This window comes from Saccoglossus kowalevskii, chromosome 11 (assembly GCF_978046115.1).
Source record: "Saccoglossus kowalevskii chromosome 11, keSacKowa6.1, whole genome shotgun sequence".
In the NCBI taxonomy this organism is placed as follows: domain Eukaryota; kingdom Metazoa; phylum Hemichordata; class Enteropneusta; family Harrimaniidae; genus Saccoglossus; species Saccoglossus kowalevskii.
The window spans coordinates 6,261,940-6,280,889 of record NC_140651.1 but is presented as its reverse complement, the minus strand read 5'-3'; the positions used below and the strand labels follow the sequence as shown (position 1 = coordinate 6,280,889).

The window sequence follows — 18,950 nt, the reverse complement described above, 5'->3', positions numbered from 1 at the left end:
ATGCGCAGTAGAGCGTAATTCCGAACTGAAATTGATTTTTTCAGGGACCAAGTCTTGAGAGGATTTCCTAATCTTGTTGTTTTTTAAGATTGATTTTTCGCTGGACTCATAATATGCTGCTTTAGAGACATAGTGTTACTTCTGCCGACTTGGGTTTTAGGTAAGTACTATAATTTCATGTGAAACTTGTTGAATTTCTGGTGAGACGTCAATGTTTGTGTTGCCTACCGGCTGAATTACTCGGTCACCTGCTTAACGAACTACTCGCAAACTGGTGAACATTTATCCATTTTTTTATGCACATCCCAATTATTAGAAACATAACGTCTTCGTTATTACGTATAGTGATCAAATCTAGGTTTAATATTGCCCCATGGTCACTGGGTTGCCCGGTTATGTCCATAAATCAAAGAAATAGTATGCGTTGCGAATGTAAACTATCCGAGGCCCAAGGGGTTTCCAATATGGCAGCCTACTTGACAGCTTATTTGTTTACGTCGGTATACTCTGAATTTTATTTTGCGAGCTAGTATTCCTGTTGTGTCATGCCTATATTATCCAATTGGCGCACTATATATGTGCCAATCAAACAAATTTAACGTAGAATTGTGGGGGAAAGAAAAAACAAATTAAATTAAACGCTGTTTCTTTCCCCCTGTTAGTTTACTGTGTATGTGATTATTCTGTAATGTAGGCAGTGAACGTGTTAAAATGCTTGTTCTTTTATTATAGCGTAATAATATTGACTACAGGCATTTGTCTTATTTACATAGTAATGATTACCGATTTATTTATTGCATTTCAAGGCCACTGTCCAAAATTCATACCTAAAATAAATAAATAACAGAAACATGTTGAAAATATGATTTGATTTTTACATTACACTTAAAATAGCTCTCCTTTGAATAAATGAACGAATGTTTTTTGGTATCATCAAGTCAGTAGATTGTGATTACAAATATATTAGGTTGAGAAATAAATAATATGTTATAACTAGAACAGCAGAGCAGAAAATGGTATTATCCTTGATATCCCCTGAATTACAAACTTTCTGTAGTATCCTCAATGTGAACTTGTAAATTATCAGAGATAAATACTTTCCAAGTTCAAGTTATGATAGTACTGGTGTTATGAATCAAATGTCATTTGTCAGACCATTTACTTTAGTATATTCATTTTGGCCATTCCTGTTCTTGTACATGTAAGATTTTATCTCTATGAAAAATGTTTGGATTAAACAAGCAAGTTATAATGAAGTATTTGAAGTTTGATCAAAGAATCAATAACTAATTGTATTGAGTTTATTTTACAGATGTTAATCTATACTTCTCACATGATTCAGTTATTTTATTACTTAATTAAACACCTGGAATTTTAACAGAACATCCATTGATATGCATATTGTCATTGACAACTAGACTAAAAACCTGATTTGAGTTGATAAATTTATTGCCTCACGGATTTGTCCTTGTCATTGTGTTTCCTTTTCATTTTTACATTATTATTTAAATTGTCAGTTATCAGTAATTTATTTTCACCTTTGTACATTTACATTTATTTTAGTATGTTTTAGTATCAGCCACTTTATCCCATTTCTAATATTTTGTTCCCTGTATATGTTATAGTTACTGTTTTGAAATCAAAATTCAGACAATGTAATTCAAGCTAAACTATTCAAAGAATTTAGACTGTGCAGGTAAAACAAGATCTTATTTGTCTTCCATACATGTTCATGTGCAATTTTTTTTTAAAAATTGTAAAAAGAGTAAGAGTAATTTTCATAAAAAATGTATGTTCGTTAATATAATAATACTCTATGACAAAAAAGTAAATTTACCATATCTTTGGTGTCACCGGAATAGAACACTGTCTGGTTCCCCATCATATAAGGAAGTGAAAAACTGTCTCAACATACTTGATCACCCAAAAATATGCATACATCTCCAAAGAGGCTGACCATGGTGTCATATATTATTCTTGAGGAATGACCACATTACATGTTCACATTGTAGATAATGAATCAACTTGTCAATAATTCAGTGAATACATGTAATCATGTTACGCAGCTGGTATTGGTTGGTTGGTTCAGTAAGGGCAAAGATCTTTATAGTAGGTGGGTCGTCACACTCAGCTGGCAGTGCAAGTATCTTGGGGTGTATCACTTACAGTGTCTCAACCATAATTTGACAAAAGTTAGGGAAATTCACTTTGGACCAAAGACTGTTATTGGTGATTTCTGTTTATAGCGAAATAGGCCACAGATTGCTTGTATGCTTGCAAATTTTATGTGATTGGCAATTCTTTAAAAAAAATGGTAAGGAAAAAAATATCATACACACAGCCACACACACAACTTCCTATACTCTTGAATGAGCAGTACGGTATATCTGTTCTTTTCACTATCTAAACTCTGCAATAATTATTTAGTCTGCATCTGTTGTCATGGGTAACTTAAGAAAACACTCACCAATTTTAAGATGCAAGAAACCATATAATAGTATTTTATGTACCAATCCTAATATTCATCTGTCAAACTGTCAAATTTTGTTTTAATAAGTTAATAGTTCAGTTTTTTTGTTAATCTTTATACATTCAGCATGACATTATGATACAGGACACTGTGGAACCACCTGTTTTACAATCAAAACTGCCAGTTGATGTCATATGACATGTTTACTTCATGTATTCTATATTCGTGTGAAATACTGCAAATGTGCTACTCAGTTTTGACATTCATTTTCTTGCGTGTATATTGTTATCTATTCTTATAGTATTATCTCAGTACATCCAATATGCTATCTGCTGTCTTATACTTGTTTTTAGTCTTGGGCAAACACTGAGTATGTCTAGAATTACTTACATAGCTTTCTTTGCAAGTGTAACATTACCAACAAAAACAACGGATCTAGTAGCTTATAAGCAATGAACTGGTATAAACACAGTGTAACGTATATCAATATATCGTATTACTGATACAAACAATCTCAATAGTCAAGTTATAAAACCTTCCAATGATGCTTGTCGGAATCCCTCGATCAATACTAAGTGAAAAATTGCAACTTGTTCATTTACTGGATCAATCAGATCTTCAAAATGGTAATGTTGATATTCCACCTATTTGACTCACTCTGAATTACTTTGTTTGAGCATTTTTTGTGGACCCCTTGCTTTCGATTGTGAATCCGTTACCATGTCATTTGAAAGAGTGAATGCTGGGAGCCCATGACTAGTCTTCCCATGACTAGTCAAGTCTTCCCATGACTAGTCTTCCCATGACTAGTCTAGTCTGACCATGACTAGTCTTCCCATGACTAGTCTTCCCATGACTAGTCTAGTCTTCCCATGACTAGTCTAGTCTTCCCATGACTAGTCTTCCCATGACTAGTCTTCCCATGACTAGTCTTCCCATGACTAGTCTAGTCTTCCCATGACTAGTCTTCCCATGACTAGTCAAGTCTTCCCATGACTAGTCTTCCCATGACTAGTCTTCCCATGACTAGTCTAGTCTTCCCATGACTAGTCTTCCCATGACTAATCTTCCCATGACTAGTCTAGTCTTCCCATGACTAGTCTTCCCATGACTAGTCTTCCCATGACTAGTCTTCCCATGACTAGTCTAGTCTTCCCATGACTAGTCTTCATATGACTAGTCTTCCCATGACTAGTCTAGTCTTCCCATGACTAGTCTAGTCTTCCCATGACTAGTCTAGTCTTCCCATGACTAGTCTTCCCATGACTAGTCTAGTCTTCCCATGACTAGTCTAGTCTTCCCATGACTAGTCTTCCCATGACTAGTCTAGTCTTCCCATGACTAGTCTAGTCTTCCCATGACTAGTCTAGTCTTCCCATGACTAGTCTAGTCTTCCCATGACTAGTCTAGTCTTCCCATGACTAGTCTTCCCATGACTAGTCTAGTCTTCCCATGACTAGTCTTCCCATGTACTTCTGTTGATGCAGGGGTTAGCACATTATTCATGCATACTGGAATTTTTCGCTTGTTATTGATCTGATGTTAATGAATGATGTTTGTTTGATTCTCTTCTTCTTTAATTTGTATACTCACTCTATCTGAATCCATTCTCTGGATCTACTTCACTATGGTAATGTTGTTCCCCTACCTATTTGACCCTCTTTGAATTACTTAAAGGCCCAATTCACTTGCCCCGGGCAAGTGTGAATTGGAGGTGTGGCTATTCTAATGCATGGTGTTAATCACTTGCATAGCCTATGACGCATCCTGTTTCAGCGGTCCAACATCACGTGACTTTGATTGACAGTAGTAATTATTCAAGATTAGTCGCGCATCCCTTTCCCCGGTTCATGTTTTTTACTTTTATTCGCCAAAATCTCAGCTCGTACACAATTTATTGTCATAAATATTACACACAGTCACTGCTGTGATATTCATAGACACATGCATCCACTTTGGCACGACATAATCGACGTGTAAGTTCGAGAAAACACGTTTTTACCGGAGCTTGGCTGGAGGTGTTTACTACAGCGTGACAAGCAAGGAAATAATCCCTATTGTTTAGGAGCGTATTTATAGTATACCTGGGCCTTTAATATCTATTTGATCAAAGTATTATCAGTCATTTTTTTAGCTCCTGTCCAAGTCCAATCATCCATGCTTTTTTATATCTCTGTCATTCTCTGACATTCACCAATTCATTATTTCATTTAAATATATTACATAGACAATGTATTATGGTCATCTGGTGCGCACAATATTTATCTTGTGTCATTGAGTGGGTCTTTCAGATAAAAAATAATTAAATTTGTTCTCTGGTATATAGAAATTCCATGGTTTCTCTGGAATATGATCAAAGTAGACGACTAATTAGCCTGTAGGCGCCTTCTTAGGAAACCTCTGAAATGCATAGATCAATTTTGATCAGAATTGGTACAAATACAAATTATGATGGAATACTTTTTCTACTGACATTTTAGTGCCTTTTAAGGTAAAATTTTGGGCACATTATCGTAATTTTTGGTCAAAAATGGGAGTGAAAATTATATTTTGTAATGGAATACATACTTATCAGGGATCGAAATACCCCGGTGCACACTGCACTATACACATAGATTATTAGCTAGTGCAAGTAAACTCAAGATATAATGTGCACACTGTGCACGTAGAAATTAACACGACATTTTCTCATTATATTCACAAGCCTAAATTAAGTTCAACCAAGATTGTGAGACAACTAAAAAAAATCAAATTATTTTATTTAAACTTTAAAAATGATGCATTTTACAACAAGTTTTTGCAGGTAAATTTCAAATTCAACATGCACACTATGAATGCAGGGAAAAAATTCTATTTAAATCCCTGCTTATGGTGATCCATGCAATTTTAGAAAGTATTTGGGAGCACATAATGGTGATTTTTGTTCATAAATGGGGTGAAATGTTGTTTTCTCTGGTATTTGGGAATGCATAGAGCTTTTTAGTTCAAATTGATACAAAGGCAAAATATAAGGAAATATGTTTACTACTGACACTTAGTGTCCATGTGCATGGTCCATGCTCATTTTTGGTTGAAAATGATGTTTTCTTGGGTATTTATACATACATGGAGCACTTTTGTTCAAAGTTGATACAAATGGAAATTATAATTAATATTTTATGATGGTCTATGCACATTTAGATATGTTTTGTGGCTAACCATGGTATTGTACTTGCACGAACTTTTTGCTTGTTACTTGGTGTAATAGAATTTAGTTTGAGAATGACCGTCATCTTAACCAGTGACAATATGTTATTATTATTCTCAATAATTTTAATGAAAAAAATAGCTTTAAGCAGAATGGATTACATCAATTATTTAATTGATACTGCTGTAAAAGGACTATAGCAAATAAATACATAAATAAATGATACAATGTTTTACTACAGTATATTAATTAATGAACTAAATATTTAACTACTACCGTATATTACCAAAACTTCTCTAGAGAAGTGTGTTCCCCAACTTAAGATAACATCAGAATATTTTTTCTCTTCCATTTTCAATTGTTATCCTATAACATGCTTAGGAAACGTCTTTATGGCACGTATTCAAGTCTTTTAAAGGTGAGAAGATTTGTTTCTAGTAGCGTAAAGTATGACCCTTCACTCCATTACTCAAATGCATTATTTAAATCCGCTTTATACTGCTTACCATTTCATGGTTGACACGAACCAATTTAAGGTCAATGTACTGATTATTAAAGAACATTTTAGACAATAAACCCAGTATTTACCCCATAACTCAACCATATATAAATAATATTATTTCCCACCATTGCTAAACAAACTAGAATTCATTAATTTGAATTATATTGTTATTTATTTACGAGATACAAAAATACTATAGTTGCCTTCATTGATAGCAATACAATTCAGCATTCCTCACCTGTTGAAATTACTGAACTATAGGACCATGGAGCTCCATTGAAAGAATAATCAGATTTGATTTTCTTCAGGCATATCTATTGTTATGCCAAATTCTAATAATCTATTAATATTTATTGAGTGTGAGTGAGAATTATTGGTATATTTTTGCATTTATCTCCACAATTGATAAACGGGAAAGTACTAATAGGTCTGCTGAGTGGAGTACACAGCTATGATCTGAATATGGTCAATACAATGTTTGAACATAAGCATAAAGGCTATGAAACTAAACTAACCGTAATGTTCAGTGACCCTGAATAGGAACAATGTTATTGTGATGTACTGGTATAGTGTACAATGTACATACAATTTTTGCATTTTATGATTTCGTTAAAAACATTCTGACTGTATGCCCTAATTACATATACTAAACCATTTTTCAATAACATGCTTCTTATTGAGAAATAAGTACCAATATTTGCAGACCTTATTTTCAAATGAGTAGGTCCAAAGCACTTTACCACAGAATATTTACTCTTCAATAGTTAAAAGTATTTCAATCCAATATTTTTTAATAGTCTAAACTATCACAGCAGTAACCTGTCAATGTATTATGAATTATTAGTCTACAAGCTGTTAACTATACTTATTTGCATATTGCGGTAAATGCATGTAGACAATTATTTGACCCTCCCAAGCTGTTCAATACAACATAATATATAAAGGTATATGCACACAGTCTGTTACACTGCATTGCACATTTTCAGCCAAATAAACATACCAATATGGGGTACATGTATGTGGTACTGTTAGCTCAAAAGACCAAATAGGGGTATACGGTACAGTCAGCTCAACTTAACAAAATAGGGTACTGTATGTACTTGTGAATGTACTTTTGTACTGCTGGTTTGTTGGTTTTTGGCATTTCAGAGCCTTATGACATGGTATGTTTTCACAAGATGATCCAAATTTGGTTTCAATATTATGCAAATAAGGCTTCTTGTCTTTCCATATCAATGAGCTCTACATGTAGATGTACCCTGTATATCATCAACCATAGTCCTGAGCTAAGTATTGGCTCACAGCTCTACTCCAAGCCTCACCATCCTCACCTATCCATGTCTCTCCCAACTCGAACACCAGTACATTGCATGATGTTACTGTTCCAGGCCTGTCTTAGATGCACTCTTCCTCTGATCCCAGAAACCATAGCAGTTTCAGTCAACATCTTGTGTGCATTGTTTGTTTACATGAAGCTTCAACATATAAATAAATTATGAAAAGCGTCTCCTTCTGACAGGATTCAAATGTTTTTGCAGCTCAATCAAAAACTTTAGTTTTTAAAGTCTAAATGACTCAGATTTGATGTGTAGATAGTGTACATAACCCAGATACAAGTATCATTGCAACCAATGTATGTTCATAAATATGCTAATGAGCTCTTTCGCTGGACTTTGAGAGTTAATGTGATATGACCATGCACCTGTGTATTTCTAAAAAGAACCTAAGATCACTATGTTATCAAAATGATGCATTATTTTAACATAAAGCTGTCTGATAACCAAAGTTATGATAGTGTTGAACAGTTTTATTGGTACAATACTGATATAGGATATTATTATACATCTGTCACCATAATTTAAATTTTTCATCCTACCATATAAGAAAATGCAAATTCCAAATATGGAATGATTACGCACGTAAGCGTTCTCTAATAATAAAAACAAACATGGCTGCCACCAGGGTTTGACCAGACTCCACACAAAGAGTTTCACTGATTCTGTTCTAAACTTTTTGGATTTCGGCATCCCCTAGATGTATCCTTGGAAGGAAAAGATGTATAATAAGAATACCTGAAAGCGTGCACTCAGACAGTACTTCATCACATCGACCTCCGCTGCACATCGGTCGATTCTCTCGCTGTACTGTCTTCAAGCATACTTTAAGGTATCCGCGTAATAACCTCATAGTATAACAATTAAATACAATAAGGTTTGAAAAGGAAATGAACTACATGTAGTTTACATGTATACAGTAATAATAACAATGCATACATGAAACTTATTAAGATTAGGAATAAATCAATGTTATTGTAACATGTATTTGTATGACCATTTTGCTACATGTTCATTGTGCGTATCATTCACAGCTTTAACATGTAGTGTGAAATATCACTACTCATATTGTACAATAAATATAATATTCACATTAAATTTCATCATTTTTTGCATGTTCAATGAACATAAATAGTTTGAACATAGATTGCTAAAAAGGGTAATAATTGTAATGATCTATAAGTCATTGACGACCACAACTACAAAATGTCTGTCCACTAGCAAAATTTAGAAACTTGTCAAATAGTGTACAAATTGTAAATTACCAGTACATGTAACATACGACTTGTAGTTTCGGATTTAATCACAATTTCTCTGTGTTTTTTGCCAGTCGGAGTTGGTTATATGATAAAATGGTTATCACAAGATATCACTTACTTATAAAGCTGGTTGATAAAACTGACGACTGTGATGTCATGGGCTAGTATTGTTTACTAAATGAAGATGAGTGGATAGTACTGTAAAATCTGTATTAGAAGCCGCATCCCTAATAGAAGTCGCACCCATTTTTTTTTTGAACAATTGAGAACCAAAAATTCACCATTTCTCATGTGTAGATGCTCTAATAGAAGCCGCACCCCCTCTGTTGCATTGTACCATTTTAATAGAAGCCACAGCTTCTAATACACATTTTACAGTACTGCCGCCCATGACGCTAAGAACAAGTGATAATCTCATATTAACAATATAATTATCAACCATACAGACACTGAAGTTAATAATAATAATATTTAAGATTTGTCTCCAAAAAATTTGGTTTATGTATTTATATTTTACTGTATTTGTACATTGTAGCATATACATTCTAACATTGTTTCCAAAGGAATGCTAAGTATTTCATATATCAAACAATTTGATAGCGAAATAAACAGATAATTAATTATGTTAGTGTCAATTATACCGTGTGCCAAAAACCTAGTTTGGATACCAGCTTTATAGTTAAGCCGCCGTTGAAACATGTATGAACAAGATAAGCAGGGCGCCCTGTCGATTTAGCTTAAGATAACCTAAAATGGCAAGTCTTAAACTGGCTTCCCGTACTTACAGAAATGGTTTTAGCACATGTGAACAATAATGCTGCCTTAAAAGTACGCCCTCAATGTCAGCCTCGCTCTGGAGTTCCATTCATTGAAAGTTTTTTTATAGAAATTTGGCGGTCCATAACTACAAACGTAGTAGTATTTGTGATAGAAATGAAGTCAAGTTATTATTAGGAATTTGGCGGGATGAAAAAACAAGTTTGATGGATAGTAAACAAGAGACAGTCGTTTTTTTGAATTTGGAATCTGGGTGCTTGAGGGTGCAAAATTGATGACGTCAATGTTGGCTCAGTTTAGTTTCTATACATGTATGAACACTGGAACAATTAAAATCACTGATATCGATTGTTTACCGAGTTAGTCAAGCCGGCTCTATGGTATTACCGGTATGTACCATGTATTGATCTTCATCAAAGTGATGATAATATCGATGTGTTTGTTCATGTATATAAATAGTACTGTAATAAATTGCATTGTATGTTAATTAGTCTGTAATTAATGGTTGACTGTATTTTTACTCATTGATCAAGTGAAGCAAAATTGTTTATTGAAACTTGACAATGGCACTAAGGTATATATCATTAATTATCTGTTTTTTCAACATGTCATGTTCAATATAGGTTCATACAATGTGTATAACCTTAGGGTCTTAGATACAACCATGTAAAACACTTTGTTTATTTTCACAAAATTTGCTTTCTGTGCAACTACTGTAATGTTTTTATTAACATTATAAATTTTACATATATAATTACATTATTTATTTATTCAGAACTTCCATTTTTCATAATAGTTGGCATCAGCTGTTGTTAATTTGTTTTTGAGTGAATAGAAAGTTAGATGTTTCCAGCTACATGTACATGTAGATCTGTTTTACATCAGACTACAGTATCTGTGGTGAAAGTTACAAACACTGTAACCTTGAGATATATTCTTACCTATTGGATACTGTTTGAGAGACCACTTCTAGAGCTGAAACGTCTTGACAAATTCTTTTGTGATTACAACATGCTAAGTTTGTCAGTTTCTCTCCTCCAGTCTCTGTATGTATGTATGTATGTATATATGTATGTATGTATGTATGTATGTATGTATGTCTGGATAACTATCTCGTTAGTCTAATGAAATATGTAGAGGATGAGAAGCTTTGCTGTATTATGTCTGTAAGGAAAAGAAGCCGTGCAAAATCATTTTTCTTTTTTTTTTCAAATACCATTGCAAAAACATGTTTGTGTAGTACATTTTGTAATTCAACCACCCATTTGTTTTAATTATTTTAGTTTGTATTATTTCCATTTTAATAATTAATCACAAGTTTCATTTTTGCAGACATTGTAATTGCGTAATGTCCTATTTTCATATATGGTATATCATTTGCAATATGAATGATAGTTGCATCCCTTATGCCCCACTTCCCCACTTCCCAGTCAATCATTTTCAAGTTGTCACTCTTTACATTGTTTTATCTGATGCGGGATTAACCTTGCTAGGACTGACACAAGGGTCATTCTGATCAGCTCAATTTTTTTCCATTCTATATAGTATTTACACATGTATTATTAAAAACTACATTCTTACTGAAATGGTGGCATCATTTTAAGTTACAATGGTTATGGAATAATATGTCTATAAAAAGCAAGCTCCCATATCATGTTTAATGAAACCTATAGTTACTGTACCATAAAATTAGTATAATAGATGACAGAACGGGGCAAGAGCACATTATTCAGTATGGCTGACTGGGAGCCATTTTTTTTTTTTCTATTTCCATATTGATCTTGCTGCAAATTATGTACCATGCATTATGTACCTACATGTAATTCTGTAACCAGTATCTCAGAAATGACTGGGCCCCTCAACCTTATCTCAGAAATGAATGGGTCCCTCAACCCCATCTCAGAAATGACTGGGTCCCTCAACCCTATCTCAGAAATGAATGGGTCCCTCAACCCCATCTCAGAAATGACTGGGTCCCTCAACCCCATCTCAGAAATGACTGGGCCCTTCAACCCCATCTCAGAAATGACTGGGCCCTTCAACCTTATCTCAGAAATGAATGGGTCCCTCAACCCTACATTTATCTCTGATGATTTGACCGTTTTCATCAAACTTTATGTCATATATGTGTTGGGTTGAAGGTGCACATATTTTCTGATAATCTAAGCCATTGTGGTTATGGCCATTTTTCAGTTGGGCCCATGTAGGTTTACTTCAAATATACATGTATATACTTCAATAATTTTTATTATATTCAAGGCGAGAATTAATTGTTTGATGTGTTTATACTGTATTGCATAGAGGTGTCATTTTTACATATTTGCCTCAACACTGTTGTTGCCTATCTGTTTAAATTAACTGTACATCTGTCATAGCCACTGTTAAATAATACAATTGTGTTTTCTTTTTTACAGTAACAATTATAGTATGCAGACACTCACAGATTTTCCAACTTGAAGTGAAATTGTTGTAATTGACTATAATCAGAGGATCTGTATATTAACATCTATTTCCGAGCATGACTACAAGGAAGAAAATTGATGCTCCTTTTTATGTTAAACCACAAGATAAAAAGACCAGTTCGGAAATAATAAATGAAGCTAGGCAGTCTGTGCGCGAGGTAAAAACAAAACGTCCATTTACACCAAGAGATAGTAAAAGAACTTTATTTGGTGGCTCTACAAGAACACCTGATAGACCTCCATCTGCCTTCAGGTAAGAATACTAGTTTTGTTCTATATATATCATGACACTGTCCTTGGATGCTCCTCTGCTGATGTTTGCTTATGTACACCGTCGTCTTAATACAGCATGTGTCACATACATACATTGCACTTTCTGCACATAATGCCTTCACCTCAGAGAATGGCGAATGTCATTTTCATGTCTTAGAAATAGAAATCACAGAAATGTTGGTTATAATTGGTAGAATGTTTGTTAAAATTTCTTCACTCCGTTACACCATGTCATGTGGAGTACACATGTTAAATAAAATAAACAGCACAATAGAAAATTGGAAACACTGATAAGTCGCCAAAATCTATTTGTTTACACAAACAAAGACATTATTTCATTTCTGGTTTATCCGTTACACCAGCGATATTGAGTACATACTTGTATATTATATAAAATAAACAGCACAATGAATACATGGAAACACTGATAAAAGTCGCCAAAATTGATTTGTTTACACAAACAAAGACATTATTTCATTTCTGGTTTATAATGTTAATGCTGTACATAGATGTACTGTCTGAAAATAAATAATAATTCATAAACATTTGTCATTCGCAACTATCTTTTTCTTTTGGCAGGCGATATAAATTTAAATCTGTAATTTGTTTAGTTATTTGTGTCATGTAAAAACCTGCTTGTCTGAGACAGATGGACAGCTTTTAATATATTTTCTGAACTAAATCACCTAACTTGCCAAGCAACCACAAAATGAACAATCTATCTTTCCTGACACTTGTTGCTTGGCAACTGAAAATATTCAGCTTAACTGAAATGCTGCCATATGCCTCAAATAATTTTAACCCAAAATTTACCCATCATATTCTCCCAGTAGGATTGCAAGTTAACCTTCAAAGTTGAGCCTGCTCCCATTTTCCTGGCAAAATGTTATAAAATTGCCTAAGCATATGGGAATTTGTTGTATAGGGAGAATCTGTATTTTTCAAAGTTAAATGTAATCATACTACATGTATATTGTCATGGTCCATGTTACTGATATAGTAGTATGAAAACTAATTGTGAGGTCCATTTTTTTATGAAATAAGATTCTGAATTTAATGGGTAATGATAAAATAGTAATTCGTATATAACTACATGTAATTCAAAACAGGAGCGAATCTTTGTGAATCCACATACATTGAAACACTATTAAAAAGAGTTAGCAAAGAAAATTCAACCACAGAATCATAAAGGAATCCAAAAAAACTACCAATGGCATTTCCCATACACTGCGCAAATTCAGAATATAAAATATTTAAGACCCCAATACAGCTTTCTGAATGCTCTCAAAGAGCAACTTAACTTTGATATAATTCCTGATTAATATTTACAAATTTTCATAAAAAAAAGAAGTTTCAAAATAGTTAAGTATGATATTATTGGTTGTGATACTATTACAATCAAAAGGGATGCATTAAGCCTCAGACACGCTCCTCTAAAATAAAATTGATTTACAGCCACGTTATCCTTCTTTATTACAATGTTTCCATGACAACATTATATGTTCAAATTGAAAGCTCTTCACAGCTTGAGAGTGACCTGTATTAAATCCTGTAAAAAGGGTTTATTACAAATAGAAGATTCAACTATCTTCTTACTTTTAGTACGAATAAACAACACATGGGGCGTCACTCAAATAAAGTGTTTCATACTCATCCATCTACTCATTTTGAGAACATAAAAATGTATGAAATCGTAATCTGTTTATTTTTCTAAGACCTGCAATGTTTTGAATGTCAAGTAAGCTTTCCTATAGCAGCAAATAGGTCTTGTTATATTACAGTGATTTATTGAGTTTGGCCTACCTTGACACTATCACTAGCATGATAGAATGATCAAATAATTAATCACTAGTACATGTACGTCTTACTGATGTGCATTCCAGACTCTAAAATAAATTTATATTCTAAACGTTTCCTAAGTTAAAAACATTGAATGCATTCATAGATTGCAAACTTGGGTAAACTGCTCATGTGTTTGAAGAATTCTCTATTTCTTAATTCAATTAATATTATCATACTTGTAATATTGAACTCCCCAGTGTACCATTTTGTATTCAGAATCCATTTACTGTGAGATATTGAAAGCACTATCAGAACCAACTCCACCCACTAAAAATTATATAAAAAAATAACAATATATATATTAATAATAATAACAATAAACATTGGTTCATAATAAACTGTACTTTTAATTTCTTTCCTGTTAAATTCTATTATAATGCTCACATGAATTGATTTAGCTTATTTTACTTAGCGAAAGTAGCAATAGTTATTCATTTGCAGTACCAGTACTCTATTTTTGCATAGCAACAGTGTAATTCATATAAAAAGTCGCTACACACTTGTACATGCATGTCCTGCTTCTGTACATGCTTTATATATATCGAGTGTTGTTGCTGAAATAATGAATCGCTTAGCTATACTCAATTAATCATTCACACGTGTTCGTATTTTAAATATTAATTCAATATATGATCTGTATTTATATGATACAAGTCAAAAGCATAATTCACCAGTACACCAGCACTACAATATAATTCAATATTTATTTATTATGCTGTAACGATTTTTTAGCTGTTGTTCAAAATATACATACATGTAAATGATTGTACCTTTTCATCTATATGTTGTTATTTTGTACCATATTGTACATGTATAATTTCTAGTTGTGTTATGATACACACATTGCCATTCTCATTATCCTGCCTTCTGTATTTAAACCTGTCTATTTATATTTCAACACACCTGTATGACTACTATAAAATGTACTTTGAAGTCAAGTTATGACATGTACATGTATAGTCATACAGCAGTGCATTTGTTATGCTGAAATACTCGATATATCTTTAATGGTTTAAAAATGTGTAGTTTATTTATTAGTCCCAGGAATTTATGCTTTGACCTCATGCATGTATGTGTGTTTCTGTGCATCTCCACCGGTAACTCAGACATGCCTGGTCGGATCACATTCAAACTTAATAAATACCTTGCATATCATGGGCATCATATGCACATTCATTCATTCATTTCAAGATCTGATTCAAAATGACCTAAGGACGGCATTTTTTTGAGAAAAAAATTCATCAAAATCAAAATTTCTTCCTTATCTCGGTCATGAATGGATGGATTGTTCAAACTTTGTACTAACATTGAACAAAATCAGACCCTGATGCATGCCTGTTTGTTTTCGGATTAGATTAAAAATGGCTGACTGTTGGCCATTTTGTTTGAATGAATGTCGTTCCGAAGTTATATCTCTGATATGTCCTCACTGACCCTGTTCAAACTTTACATATACATCATGTCGCACATGTACATATTCATTCATTTAATTCAAGATGACCAAATTATGGTTCCAGAAAATCTTGATCTGTACTTTATTGAACCATATTGCATGTCACTTTGTTTGTCAGATAGGACTCAAAGTGGCCAACTGGTGGCTATTTTGTTTTAGTGAATATAGTTTTGGAGCTACATCTCTGACTGTTCATGTCAAACTTTATATATTTCTTAAACTTGAGAACTGACAGGGACTATGTACTGCAATTGCTTGTTATTTCTCTCATTAGCAATGGATTTTCTATGTAACAACTATTTAACAGACTCGCAAAGGCTTATCAAAAAATAATTGTATGTTTTTCTAAAACACTAGAATATTATATATTTAAATACATACCATGTTGTATGTTCAAAATGACATCAACTTTCTAGCATATGGTTTGATATTCTTATTCTGTTTGAAAAAAAGAATAAAAAGTGTTGCAACATTGGTGATGAGACTTTTTTTTCCCATATCTGATCTAATCAAAACCAAAAACTTCCAACACCTGTCATTCTAGAACCCTTTAAAAATAATTAATTTATAAATAAATATATTTTAGAATTGTATAATATTCTCACATCTTCCATACTATATGTAGAAGTCCTTCAAAATAACATGCACATCCAGCATGGAGCATACAAATCTGTTGCCGTAGCAATATGATGTCTTATTTCTATGACAACCTTTATAATGTATGGTTTCCATGGTGTCACTGTTATGGTTATGGTGTACATAAATTATGACCTATATGATGATGCTTGTCAAGATCGAAAAGTACTTCTATTAACTAAAAAATTATTATTTTTATACATGATCCAATGCATTGGTGTTTGACATCACATTTTTGCCTGAATTGGAATCTAATTCATACTTATTTTTAACAAACAGAAATAGCATGAGATTAAAGTATTTATCACATGTATACATTTATCCTTATCAAAGATGGATTTATTGATAAAATGGGACAAAATCTGTGTGCTACAAATGTGCTTTACATGTAATTTACATGGCAGTGTTCTGTTGATCACCCATTGACAAGTTTCCTGATCTTCTGTGATATGCTTGGAAATATTCATCAAGCAGTTTGTACAAAAAGTACAAAATGACCAATTACAAAAACACAAACAATGTGATTCACAGCATTTCTGTATTGTATAACATGCACTTTAATGTAAATTTTATTTATTATTTTTCAATTATAGTCTTGGTGCTCGTCATTTTGATGGATGTGATTCACGACCCGTTTCTGCTACACGGTTAGCTCCTTTAGAACATGTAAGTCTACATTGGTATTGTTACTTTCATCATTGTACCATCTCCATGCTTACAAGGCAGGAATGCATTAGAATCCATTGATCAAGACCCAATGAAAAAAGTGAAGAGGAGTTAATACTTTATATTATGTCCCTTCATCACAAATAGGACCCATTTATGTTTTGACCTTTGTTGCGTCTGTGTGTGCGTGTGTGCATCCAGACCTGTATCTTAGACATGCTTGAACCAATCACAATCAAAATTGCACATCAATTTGTTTCACAATCTGATTCAAGATGGCCGAATGGTGGCCATTTTTGTGCTAAAAATCATCAAAATCAAGCATTTATGGATGGATTTTGTTGAAAATTTTGTACATTGATGCTCATTATTTTATTTTATTTTTCAGATCCAATTTAAAATGGCAGACTGACGGCCATTTTGTTTTAATGAATGTGCTTCTAGAGCCATATCTCTGATATGCTTAGACTGATTATGTTCAAATTTTAGATTTTCATTTTACATCATGTTAAATATATATAGATGTATTCAAAATTGCCAACTGGTGGCCATTTTGTTTTAATTAATGCTGTTCCAGAGCAATATTTCTCAATATGGACAAGTACTCGTTTGATGATCAGATACAAGATGTCAATCATTTTAATGTTAAATAATCATCATACTCAAGCATCATTTTTTGGATCCATACTTCTGACATGTATATGTTCCAACTATATTACTATAAACAAAACTACATATCTTAAATTTTATAACTAACAGGGACTGTGGCATGCATGGCTTGTTGTACTAACTAACACAATCTAATATTTGAGTCCATGAATCAGCTTTTGTGGTTAATGCAATCATTGTTTATTTTGAGCACTTTAAATTCCCAATAATTATATATATATATATATAATTATATAAAAATATATTAAAAATATATCAGGTGTGTGTCAGCTGTGTCAAGTTTCAGACAATGCATAGTTTTTTCATGCCTATAAACCTGAGATGAAATGCTAAATTCATTACATTACATTTACCTATTCCAGTATCCATGATATATCATGTGTATTAGGAATCTACACATAGTGATCTCATTCACTATTCTATTGTTTAAATCTTAGTGTTCACTGTACTATTCCCCAAATACCACACATTTTGGGAGAGTTTCGTTACTGCTTTTAGTACTATAGTAACAGTTGCCCTGTGATATTTACATTCAAGTAGTCATCTGTACATGTAACATACCATTCTATGTCACCATAGTCTACAGTATAGTCAGGGTTTTTTCTAAACCGGGGAACAGGGGCGCAGAACCCTGATACTCTCGGCTGGCGCCCTCGATTGAACTTTCAAGTCATAAATATATTTCTTGAGCCACGCACTTCTGTGCTGCCATACAACATGAAATCTTTCTCAAATATATTTTTCTCCGTGAAAACTTTCCAGCAACACCAACTGACAATGTGTCTGGACACCAAATACACTAAAATTACTCCAAAAATATTTCAATGGCGATAGATACACCGTTAAATCAACGCAGAAACCTTGTGATATGGCGTTCAGGTTGATCGCCTGTGTGTGCTCGCTCCCTCTTGTTTATTTTTTCTAGAGAAACCACCCCTGATAGTATAATATACCTAACAAGTAGTCTTTCATCTACATCATTTCAATCTTAGTTGCTTGGATACATGTAGTAGCCATTGTAGCGACCAAGTTCAAAAATTCTTTAAAGTTTTTCCTTGGCAACATTTTCAAGTTGTCTTCAAAACGTTAAATTATTTATTAAACATTATATAAATGTTTTCCCCCAATAGAGATGGTCGTACAGTTTTATCAGTGCTGATTGTTTTATAGAACCAATTTAAACTTGATGCTGCATGGCAACTCTCTCGCTCTAAAGTTAAAAAAAATTGATGCATTACTGTCACTGAATCTGCATTCTAACTTTGCAAATATATTAATTGTTAAGATTGTGGATGGAGATTGAGAAATTTACTGTAAAATATGAGTTTGTAAACAATAGACTCTTAATCAGTTCAATAAGAACCTCTAGTACTCTCAAAATTAAATGTACGGGGAGTAGGGGCAGATAATCTACTTTTTA

The 18,950-nt window shown here is 33.1% G+C and overlaps 1 protein-coding gene across 1 annotated transcript in view; it reads left to right on the top strand.

The window, feature by feature from the left end:
* The window catches only part of LOC100376011 (armadillo repeat-containing protein 2-like), a 33,556-nt gene continuing 14,606 nt past the window's right edge, over positions 1 to 18,950 (top strand). Inside the window, exons 1-3 of the mRNA XM_006815913.3 lie at positions 1 to 160; positions 11,944 to 12,244; positions 16,789 to 16,861. Of these exons, the coding sequence (XP_006815976.1) occupies positions 12,048 to 12,244; positions 16,789 to 16,861 (270 nt within the window). The 5' untranslated portion in view covers positions 1 to 160; positions 11,944 to 12,047. The remainder of the gene's footprint in view (positions 161 to 11,943; positions 12,245 to 16,788; positions 16,862 to 18,950) is intronic.